Source organism: Gracilinanus agilis, chromosome 6 (assembly GCF_016433145.1).
Source record: "Gracilinanus agilis isolate LMUSP501 chromosome 6, AgileGrace, whole genome shotgun sequence".
Lineage (NCBI taxonomy): Eukaryota > Metazoa > Chordata > Mammalia > Didelphimorphia > Didelphidae > Gracilinanus > Gracilinanus agilis.
Window position 1 is genome coordinate 170,861,730 of NC_058135.1, and position 12,567 is coordinate 170,874,296.

The 12,567-nt window shown below is 33.5% G+C and overlaps 1 protein-coding gene across 2 annotated transcripts in view; it reads left to right on the plus strand.

The window, feature by feature from the left end:
• Positions 1-1,057: 1,057 nt before the first annotated feature.
• The window catches only part of YIPF7 (Yip1 domain family member 7), a 41,365-nt gene continuing 29,855 nt past the window's right edge, over positions 1,058-12,567 (plus strand). The window contains exons 1-3 of one of the 2 annotated variants that reach the window (XM_044680336.1): positions 1,058-1,129; positions 2,577-2,693; positions 9,061-9,207. In XM_044680336.1, coding sequence (XP_044536271.1) covers positions 2,578-2,693; positions 9,061-9,207 — 263 coding nt within the window. In that variant the 5' untranslated portion in view covers positions 1,058-1,129; position 2,577. Of the gene's footprint in view, positions 1,130-2,576; positions 2,694-9,060; positions 9,210-12,567 lie in introns of both variants that reach the window. The other variant, XM_044680337.1, reaches the window with a different exon arrangement.

Consider the following 12,567-nt stretch of genomic DNA (forward strand, 5'->3'; position numbering starts at 1 on the left):
CCAAAGAGATCATAAATAAACAGACTTGTATGAAAATATTTATAGCTGCGCTTTTTGTGGTGGCAAAAAACTGGAAAAGGAGGGTATGCTCTTCAATTGGGGAATGGCTGAAGAAATTGTGGTATATGTTGGTGATGGAATACTATTGTGCTAAAAGGAATAATAAACTGGAGGAGTTCCAGGTGAACTGGAGAGACCTCCAGGAACTGATGCAGAGTGAAAGGAGCAGAGCCAGAAGAACATTATACACAGAGACTGATATACTGTGGTAAAATTGAATGTAATGGACTTCTGTACTAGCAGCAATGCAATGACACAAGACAGCTCTGAGGGATTTATGGTAAAGAAAGCTACCCACATTCAGAGGAAGGACTACAGGAGAGGAAACATATAAGAAAAACAACTGCTTGAACGCATGGGCTGAGGCAGACATGATTGGGGATGTAGACCCGAAACTACCACATCAATGCAACTATCAACAATTTGGAAATAGGTCTTGATCAATGACACATGATAAAACCAGTGGAAATGTGCATCGGTTATGGGTGGGGGGAGAGCAGGGGGTGAAGGGGAAAGTAGGAGCTTGAATCATGTAACCATGTTAAAAATGAATATTAATAAATGATTAAAAAATTAAAAAAAACTCCAGGAGGCCCTTGGTGTTAATACTCTTGCCATATTGAAATTTTGCAATATTTGTTGCTTTTCACTCAAAATTATTAAAAATTCTGAAAAATCTTAGTCTACTCACTGACCAATCTAAATAATTACATATGGCTCAAATGACAAGAAATTAAGGATAACTTAATTACATTGTTTATATCCAAAAAACAGTTTTAGACCTTGATGGGAAATGGACATGAAAATAATTGACTTTTGAGACTTACTTTTTTCAAATGAATGCTTGTACATTTTTGACTATTGGTAGTAAACTAGGCAAAGTGTTGTCACATTCTAGTTGTGTTGCAAGTTGGCTTCTTTCCTTCTTCTTTTTTCGGTATGGGCTGGTCAAGTGACAAATTTAGAAAGTTATAAATAGCCTGGATCCTCTTCTTACCCAGCTGAATTTTTTTCTTCCTCAAGTTGGTTATATCTATTAGAAGATTTTTCGACCCCAAATAATACAAAGGTATGTGTCTGATAATGCAGCAAGTAGGTATAAACAGGAATAGCATCTATATCAGTAACTCTGGTATACAAGGGTTTGCGTATTCTAAAAAACTTCTAGACTTCTTTAATGAAATCAATTTCCATGTTTTATAAGAAGGCACTTCAGTGCCTTTGAAAGCTAATGTTATTAAATTTTAAATTCCCTAAATCATAAACTCTTAAAAGATTTATCACCATGTTGGTCCTAATTTTTAGTTTACATAATTCATAACTACTTTTATACACATTACTAATGAAAAATCTTGATTTGCTAAAATTAACACACATAAATCTGCTCCACCTAATTTTGAAAAATCTTTATTTTTTTTTCCTTTAAGCCAAACAAAGTTGATATATAGGACAATTGTTACTTTGAATGTTGTTGATTAATGAAGGAGTTGATTTTTAAGGTTGAAGCTGTTTCTGGGATATAATTTAAAATTTGTTAAATGCAATGCTGTGTGGATGACTTTAATTACATGAATTACTCCCTGTGATTTTAAAAATAATCATATCTCCTTTAAAAGAAAAAAATTAAGTTTTAAAAAGAAACTCATTTTAAAAAAGAACATTGATATTAATGTAGTTTGTGCTAATTATAATTAGTTCGGTTCTCCTCTTGATCTGGGAGTGTTGAAGTATTATGCCCCAGTATGTGGATGGGAAAAAAACAAACCAACCATATTCCTTTCCTCTTCCATTTTGGATTCTAAGTTTGGATTCTAAGTTTATCCCATTTTCAGGCTGATTTACACTCATAATCCCAGAGCTTCAGCATGCAGGGTAACTTTCGTACCCTACTTTCAAGTAAACATGGGGAAATGAGTATTTGAGGGAATTTCAGGGGATGCAGTAGATAGAAGAATTGTTTACCATGCTCTGCAGGTCTGGCTTAATGTAGAGCTAGGGTAGGTACCTACCTACATATAGGATATAACTTCTAGAGTTTAAGACACTATCATCAAAAAATAAGTAACCTACTTTTTTGCTGATTTGCTGATATTTCTTTAACAAGGGACAAAGCCAAAATTCTATAATCAGAGACAAAGTTCAAAAGATAAATATCTTCTTCAAGATATATAGATTTCACATTAAGATATGAGTGATTAATACTTTCCGGGAACAAATTTTAAGAGAGTACAGAGAACATAACACCGGGAAGCTGGGATGGGTAAGTGTTCAAGGAAAGGGAGGCTTTGAATATTAAATACACACTTTGCTTTTTTCACAGGTTCGCATCTTGTAAGTGACAGTTAAATGTACCTTTTAAAATGCTTAATTTTCTCCATAGAGTTATTCATCAGCAGTAAGCTAGCCAGTCGTGCCACCTGAAATTCTTTTTTTTTTTCTCCCAGACCAAGTTTTCTTTATCTTTACTTTTCACTGTTAGTAAAATCTATTTTTTTGGGGGGGTTATGATTTTTCAGAATGTCAACTATGGGAGAATTTGACTCAGACTTTTATCAATCTAATTATACTATTGACAATCAAGAACAAAGTTATGATGATGCAGATGTTTATGGAAATCCATATGGAGTCAGAGAGTAAGTATACTACTTTTGTATCAATGGAAATCCCTCTCCCTAAAGAGTTCACCTTTTGATATTATAAAAGAATCTAATTTTCATCAAAATACAAGGACCATTTTTAATCTCTATAGCTGGTAGAGACTTTAGAGATGATCTCGTGTGGGGATTCTTATCCTGAGGTCCATTAACTTTTTTTTTTTGAAATGATATTGTGTATTAATATAATTGGTTTCTTTTATAATCCTCTGTATCATATTGTGTTCATTTAAAATATTCTTCTAAGAAAGAGTCCATAGACTTTACCAGATTCCAGAAAGGGATGTGTGAAACAGAAATGGTTAAAGAGCCTAGTCCAATTTTCTCATTTTAAAGATAATGAAATAGAAGCCCAGAGTGATTTGCTCAAGGTCACCACTGGTCTGGTTGTCCCTTATACTTGAAGAGGACCAAAATGACATCACTAAAGCATGAAAGAATATGTTGATTTAAATAGGAGTCTCATTCCAAGTGCTTTTTACCTCTTTTTTCCTGAAAGAGCCATTGACATGCTACCTCTGATTATTTTCATATTTGTCTCTTTTTACAATTATTAAGATGACTGAACAGCAAACTCAGGTTCTCAGACTCCAGCTTGCCACTATTCAGTGCTCCTTCTAGGCCTCACTTTTTTGTTTGGAAAAGTTGTGTTTTATAAAAATATGCTCCTTGTGTTAACATCTAATAGATGTATTATTATGTCAAATAAATTAGATATTTTAAAATTTATAAGTTTTAGTTTCTAATGTAATAAATATTAATAGATACAACTCATATGAAGAGAAGCTCTTTGTGGTCCTCAATAATTTTTAAGAGATAAAAAGATCTTAAGATCTAAGAGTATATTCCCTTTGAGGGCCTATACTTATGCATAATCAAGAAATACTGTCTCTTCCTCTCTGTAAACACTCCTGCAGAGAAAACAGTGCTTTGTAGACTATGCTGAAGTCTGATATTTACGTATTGCAGAATGCTGTTGTCAAGAAGTAAGTTGGGACATGAAAATCACCAAATAACATTTTAAAAAGGAAATTGTTTATATTTTTATTTATAAAAATCAATTGATTACTGGTGTAGGAGTCACTTCAGAATGAGTCATTTTTGTAAAGCCCAATCTCAGACTTATTAAAACACAGAACAACATTATTTGCAAAAGTACAAATGAGAAGATATGCCATGCTACTGAGGCAGCTATGGTTTGACCTACTTAAGCAAGTTATTGATACCAGTAAATGGAAAGTGCATAAAAATCCCAAATGAACAAATTAACATAATTTCTGAAGGAATTTTAACTGTTATAAATTAGTCATAAAATAAGTAGATGAAGAGATACTAGGAACAAACTCAGCTAGCAAAAGCAAAATTTTTTTTTTGCCAGTAATTGAAGAGAAATATGTCTTTCAAGGTCAACATTAGTTTAGAATGAATACCCTTTTGTAAAATCTAATGAAGGAGGGTAGTAGAAGATTGTAAGTACAAAAAAGCAAGAAGCAGGGGAGGGAAAATGAGTTTACATAAATTTTGATCAGAAATACATAAATGAGATCATTTTGGGAATATTTAAGTATGAAACTAGACAGGGAACAAGGAAACAAAAGATTTCTATAAGAAACACTTTAAAAAATCTAATATCATTGATATGATACTAAGAATAAAATGTTAAGTACAAAGAGAGGAAGTTTATGCTGGAGATATCACAATCTGAAGTCACTGGGGAATAAATTCATAAGTTGTTGAAAATGAAGAGGATATTGTCGAGATCTCTTTATCATCTCTGATAATCTTATAAGGATAGTTTAGTTGATAAGGAAATAAGGACAGAATAAGGGAGCTGTCTTTTACCTCATGCTTCCAGCTCTGTCTCCAGGAGCATGGAGTTTATTATATATATTTCAAGACTCATTTCACACAAAAGACCCCTCCGAAACTCTGCAGATGCGCAGAAGTTACAAATTATGTCACATCAAAACTCAAAACATTGGCTTCAGAATAGACCAAGGCCAAGGCTGAATTTTGACTGGCATCTTATCAGGAAGCCAAGTTGAGAATATTTTTCTCAGGGATGAATTGCCCCTTCCTAAGATTTTGGCCTTGGCTATACCAGGCAGCAGCATTCCTTGCTGTGTTAACAGTGTTAACCCTTTAAATTCAGGTTTGATAGGAACTTAAAGCTTTTCAATAAGGCCATAATACTTTTCAACAAGAAATCACAAGAATCATAAAAGGAGTCAAAAGAGGAGTCTCAGATTTTTATCTATTCTTTTATTGGCTTCCCACAGGATATTGAATATATGGGGATGGGGCAGGAAATCCACACATTTTCATGTCAATAAAATCCTTAAGATGTACCTAAACTAATGATATTCTAGATGAAAGGATTAAAAGGGAAAACAGGTAAAATTTCATAAATGTTCATTTATGTGATATAAGATCTTTATAGTCACACATTTGACTGAAAAATGTAGAAACTATATGATCTAATTGTGCTTATTTTTTTTGCAAAAATTCTTAGAAATGTTGATAGAATCAAAATATATTATTTTATATTCAAATATTATTCTAAATTTAAGGAAGTAGAAGATTCTGCAATTAAGTCAAATTTCCCTTTCTATGAACCAGGTTTCTTGTTTTCTTTGTTTTCTTGTGATGAGTGAATAATCCTTTGAAATTTCTACAAGAATCTTGATAAATGATACTTTTCTTCTTGATCATTTAAAATTTCTCTCTATCAATGAAGCTTTGGAGCATGATGCCAAATCTTAGTGGCTGAACTGAATTTGACATTTCTCTCTGGAGATGTTTGGTGAAGTATTAGAATTTTTATTCTGTCTCTTAACAGGCTACTGCTGGAAAACTTTCTTGACCCGGAAGTTTTCTTTATGTTTTTAAGATAATTTTATGACCCAGAGCATCTATGGACTTCTTTCTTCTGGTTCTATACTTTTAATGTGTAGTGTTTTTAAGATTCTGCAAATTTTTGTTCTTTGATCATATTTGTGGTATGTTCTGCTGCTTCTGAAAACTTGTTTTCCTGTCAGATAATTTTATTTCCATTGATTCCATCTCTTTTTCTTCCTTCAGATTTTTCCACTATTTTATCTATATTGATGTCTTTTGTTACCAATTTGTCTTGTTCTTTTTTTTTTCTGGTGAAAGACCTCATTATAAATGTCAGATACTTCTTTGCTGACACCAAAAACCTACTTAGTTTCTTTTAAAAGGTTTATAATTCAATTTGATATGTCTTATACTAGATCTTTATGTTTCTTATATCCATAATATTTATTTGTTGTTTTTGAGGAATGCCCCCCAACTGCTTTCTTCCTTGTCTTTTCTTTATCACAATCTAGTCTATTATGATGATTTTTTAAAAATTATTTTCTGTCTCTTCTCCCCCATTTATTTATTTGTTTTATTTAGAATCAGGCTACATGTCTTCTTACTGTGCAACCTTGCCAGAACTCTGGGTATATACTTAACTAGGACAAACTATGTAGGAGACCAAAATGATTACTATTTCTTTTTTGCACCAAGAAATACTCCGACCAAAAAAATCCTTTATATGTTTAAAAATATATTGAAGAAATTTACATGATAGTCCTAGGTTTATTGTTTTAGTATAATAGATGAATGAGTAGCCTATCAATTTTTCTTTTCACTTTTAGGAATTCATTGTAGGAGGCCCCAGGGCAAGGTCACACTTCATTCTAGACATTAGAAAAATTTTCCAATCTCCTTGTATCTTTTACCTACTAGAGATTTTCACCAGTAGATCTCCAGATTTTAGAGGAACTGAAATCCTTCAAAAGATATTGTAGGAACTTTCCTTAGATTATCATTTGCCTTCCTTTCAAGTCTTCATTCTGACCATTACTAAAAAATTTTCTTTTTTAATCAAAAGCAAAGTCAGAATGAAAGAAAAAACTCATTAGAAAATTCTCTAATACTCATTCACAATACAAGTTATAATTATGAACTTAGGAAACCAAAATATAAATAGAAGTTATTGAAGTAGCAGCATAGCCAAAAAGCTATTTATTTTACTTTTACTTGTATAAATATACATAAATACATAAAAATACATAAATACTTTTATGTGTACATATGTCATACATATACTTATATATACTTATATTTTTACTATATAAATGACAGGGGAAAATTAACTTTCTGATTTGCTATGTGACTTTCATCTAATGACAATGTCTCTCTGGTTTAATTTTCTCACATGAAATAAGAATATTTTGTACTTACTTGCTTGTCTACTACAAGATTGTTGAATAATTAATTTTTTCATTGAAATATGGTTTGAACTACTTGGGATATGTATCATATAATACATATAAACTTTATTCCATTTCATAGCCATAGCATAGAGTGATATAATCAGGAAGATCCAAGTTCAAATTTTCCTGCTAGCACACACTAGCTATGTGAAGATGGGCAAGGCATTTGACTCCTCAGTGCCCTAGGCAACTCAGTAAGATTCCAAGTTACAGAGAAGTGCTGATTGCCATTTGTGGAGGAAATTTCCATCTTGGGAGTTCCCCACATGAAAGGAATCATAGGTATGGGTTCTACTGTTTAAAAAAAAAAAGAAAGAAATGTTAGAAAGTGCAAATTTAGATCCCTTCTTCCTCCCTTAAGAATATGTCTGTTTACAACCTGTTTGTAGAGAATCACTCATTTGTAGATGGTTACCTATGAAACTGGAGGAATCAAAGACTAAGAAATTATTTGTCTTAAGTAGAATGAGTTACCCAGATATCAGTGAGCAATAATACTAAGTGCTTAAATCTGTAGACCCTTTCTTGCCAACTTCTTTAGCATTAGGATTACGGACCATAAATTATGCTTTCTTGGTAAAGTTTCTCACCCAGCTTCTAACGCAGTACTTCATGTAAGTATATAGTCAGGAAAGGAAGGAAAAATATTCTTTAAGTGCTTACTTTGTTGCAAGCACTATGCTAAATGCGTCTAATTAACCAATTGCTAAATATATGTGAAGTGCCTATTAAAAGTAGAGTACCATATGCAGTGCTTTGGGGACTGCAGAAAAATATTCCACTCTTGCTTTTTGTTTAAATTTATAATTTATATTCTCATTTTTCAGCAAAAGAATTTTGCCCCATCAGGTGAATGAATAAAGAATTGGGGGAAATTTCATCCTGAGCCTTGTTTATTTAACAAGCATTTACTGAGTCACTCCCAGTACAATAAATTCTACTGGCATTGAATAAGAATAACATTGCAACGGTTAAAAGACACCGTTTCTTTAGTACTCCTGTGTGGAGACTTCTCTGGCATCTGAATTCAGATGCTTGAAATTACACATCAACTCCTATATCTTTTAGCTGAGCTGTAGATGTTAAGTAGATCTGATCATTTGTAAAATAATTTACTCTTTCTCCTAACCCTGCCCCTTTCCATATAAAAATAGCCTTCCTCACCTCATATAAAAGTTACCAAAATACCTAAACTTCACACTTTGCCTTCCTCTCCCCGTCTCCATCTCTAATGATTTTAGCCTCCTCCCCCGATGTTTTCATAATATTGTTGCTTATTCATTTCCACTCTTCACAAAGATATGGATAAAAGCAGTCTTCATGTTGACCAAGGGAACCTCTTCAGAAACATACTAGGACTTCTTTCTAGCCTTGCTTTATTTTCTATATATCAAGATGACTCTAAACCATCATTGCCATCTGTAAGAATGGCTATGGATAAAAAGACTGCTGTGTAGACTATGCATAGTGGTTCGTTCTGAAGGAAGCAGCATAATTTTAAAACTACATTTTGATTTTCTCAAGACACTAAAGTTTAGTAGAGAGTAATATGGTCTTGGAGCCAAGAAGGACTGGTTTCAAGTTCTGCCTCTGATCTGTATTGCCTGTATGAGTTGAGCAAGTCATTAATTTTCAGAGTCCATGCACTGAGACTATAAATTGTAGAGAAAGTGATAATCTGCATAACTGGATGGAGGGTTTTTTTTTTTCCACACAGGATTTCATTGTATCTGTGAAATCACAGATTTAGGTCCTATTTCAATATTTTTTTGATGGAGGCAGTGCAACTATTTGTAAGGCCTGTTGTCATCAGCTTGCCTTTAAAAAAAAAACAAACAAACAAACAACCTATGAAAACTCTTACTCAAAAAGAGCTAGCCCATTCCAAACAGAAGGTAACTTTAAACGTAATATTTGTATAGTCAAATACCTATGAGAACCAAATGAAATCCAGGTAAATTAGGTGAATCTGACAAAGAATAAAGAAAGCAGATTTCTTTCTTTGTTTTATCATTGTATTAATCTCACAGATGGTTTAATAACAATATTTTTCATTCCAGACAGCCCCACCCTGCAGCTTTTGCTCCTCCAGAGATGATTGCATCTTCAGGTTACGCGGGACAAGTTTTTCAGCCAACATATAATTCGGATTATTATTCACAACCAGCATATGCAGACAGTTTCGATGAAGAGCCACCTTTACTAGAAGATAAGTTAAGGAAATATTATTAATATGCTTTGCATTTTAGAGAATAATGGCAACAATCAGCATTTAATGAGTGCCACCAGTATGCTGTGTCCTGAGCTTTATGTATTAGTCTTCTCTGGAAAAGGACCTACAAATTTTATTGACATTAGCAGCAACTAGATGAAGATAATATATAAGTAGCACATATTCAGATAATTGTTTCTAAGTAATAGTTATTAATTGGAATAAATAAACCAAGCTGCTGTTAAGTATCTTTTTTTTCTTTCCACAGCCAGATTCTCTCCTATATCAAATAATCAAATCCATCAGTCAGTCAGTTAACATTTATTAAACAATTATTATGTGCCAACTGCTGTGTGCCAAATTAGGGAACATGTGCATTAGAATGGCAACATTTTAAAGTTGAAAAAAAGTATCCCCTCCTAATTAAGTTTTTTAGAACAATAGATTTTGCCAACTAGGATTATAGACTCTGAAAATCTTAGTAGAGACCCTGGAGTTATCTCGTCCAACCACCTGCTTCAAACATGAATTCTCTGTATGACATCTCTTGCCCAATGATGAGTGAGAGTCCATGTGTGTGTTTTTGCACTGTATTGTAGGGAAAAAGTTTCCTATTATTTTGCTTAACATATAGCCTTTTATGCACACACACACACACACACACACACATATATATTTCAGGACATAGCCTTTTTTTTTTCTTTTCAGAACTCTAATGGAGCCTCTTCTCTCAACTAAATAGCTGGTAGGGGAGAACAATAAATAACATTTTAGTTTTAAGGGAAGTTCATTCTTACCTTGGGAAATTTTGGAGCAAGATCAGGAGATCTATGTTCTCAGGGTTCTTTGGGGTTCTCCCAAGTTGAAATGGTAGATCCCGGGAATCTTGTTGGCCCCCCCAAAACATGAAAAATAACAAATCTGTAGATAAAGGCATGATGATACTAGTCTAACTATAATTCAGTTCATGGAATTAGACTATTCCTGTGTCATTGTTTCCTTATGTCATGAGGAATAATAAGAAAAAACCTAACATTTTTCCAAAAAAAAAGTGAGGCAGAAAATCCTTTCCTTCATGTGGACATAATCTATCTTTTCTCCCCATACTTAACTCATCTGGTTTTTAAATATAAGAATTTCATAGATTAATCCATCTTTACTTTATCCTTAAGAAACAAGGAGTATCTGTACTTTAAGACCCCTTCACTGTCTACTTTCAAGGTATAGAGTGAGAGATGAGGTAGATGAGTAACAGTGAGTAGGACAGCAGCTGTGGGTTCTTGGCAGATGGCTTAGGGTAGGATGGCAGGACCAGGGATAGTTTCAAAGATATATCTTTCTATATCCACCTCCATTTTCCTTTCTCTCCTATTTATCACCTATCTACTTCTTTCCTTATTTATAAAATTTATACACTCAAAATAATGTTTGACCAGCTACAACGCTTCTGAAATGAATATCATGGAAATATCACTGACTCAGAGTTGGAAAGGATCTCTGAGATCATCTAGTCCATCTCATGCCTATTCTTCAACATCCCCAATGAATGCCCATTTATGCTTCATTTGAAAACCTCTGGTAATGAGGAAACTGCTCCCTCTTAGGACAGCCTTCTCCACTATTGGTTAGGTTAATAATTAGGAAATATTTCCTATATTTAGCCTTCCATGCTTAGCACAGCACTAGGCAAATAATAGGCACTTATCAAATACTCTTTGACCCCACTACATCTCTTCTTTGCAGCTTCTGTCCATTACTTTTAGTTCAGTGCTCAGAGGCCAGACAGAGCAAGTCTAATCTTTTATTTCCCACAATAGACCTTCGGATTTTTGAGGAGCTCTATCGTTGTCTCCCAAGTCTTATCTTCTTGGATATACATCTCCAGTTCTCTCAAACCATCCTCATATGATATGAACTTCAGGTCCTTGAGTATCCTAATGAATTTTCCCCAACTACAACCACCAATTTATCAATGACCTCCCTAAAATGTAGTTCTGAGAAGGGAGCATAATATTCCAGATATAATCTGACCAGAACAGAGTATGGTGGGGGGCAGCCTTCCTACTCGTGTCTACTGTGCCTCTTCTTCCTTTCAAACCTCACATGGTTCTGTGATCCTTTGGAATTTTTCCTTCTCATGTGGGAGATCATAACTCACCCATCCATGCCTTCTTCTTTAGGAACACACAGGCTGTCTTCCTGTTATTTTTGCCCCGACTAAGTGGCTAACTTTTCTTCATTATATATTTTCTGGTGGCATCTTTCCTTTGAACATCCTTATTTATTATATATTGCAATCTGTTCATGTCCACTATGTATCTATCCATTGTGCTCTCTGAGATTTTGCTTTTTAATTATTTGGAGATAGTTATATGTCTCACACTCATGTAAAAACACGAGTAGAATATTGATATGAAAAATAAAGTCCTTTGTTTTTCAGATCCTTTGGGAGTCATTGAAGGAGCTTTGCAATTTCCTTAAAATAATACAGTCTGCTTTTCCTCCAATTTAATCCTGGTCCCAATATATTATTCATTTGAATTGTACACTGTGTTGTGTGTGTGTGTGTGTGTGTGTGTGTGTGTGTGTGTGTGTGTCTCCATGTGTTGTCCATCAACTTGATGTCACCATTTGGGTAATAATCTTGGTTTTACTTGAGATAGTAGTGTTAAATCTTCTTTCTATCCATAATTTTGAATGATGTCTCTCTAGTAATACAGCTTAAGGCTGCACTATCAGCTTTGGCTGCCCTGTCATAGTAGTGACTCGTTTTGATATTGTATCTTACTCAAATCTCCAAGCCTTTATCACAATAATTAATCTAGCCATGCCTTTTCCAGCCTACAAATAGCAGAATCCATACTATTGCATTTTTGGACTTCTTTGGAATTTTACGTTTACTCATATTAAATGTCCAATATCTAAGGATTTTGAGATAGTACAAGACCCAGGTGTATAATGCATCATCAAAGAAAAGAAACAATGTCCATTAGTCTGAGCACTAAGTATAAGCTTTTGTAATTAGATATTTTAGGAGGAAAAGAATTGACAAAACTATGTATGGCATATGTATATATTTATATGTCTCTATTAATCTAAATCTGTCATTAACCATAAAACCCAATTTCCTGACTATATTGAATGAGCTTACTTTCCCATGAGATTTAAAATATATTCTTAAAATAAGCCCTAATCTCCAATATCATTAAAATCATCAATATATCCTGACTTAATTTCTCTTTCTATTTTCTTAACCAGTTCCCTTAAAGTTACAAACCATTTTGATCAATGAAATCACTTTAATGCAAAAAAAAAAAAGAAAGTATTATATTTCTTCTGCCCAAGTCAGCCAAGA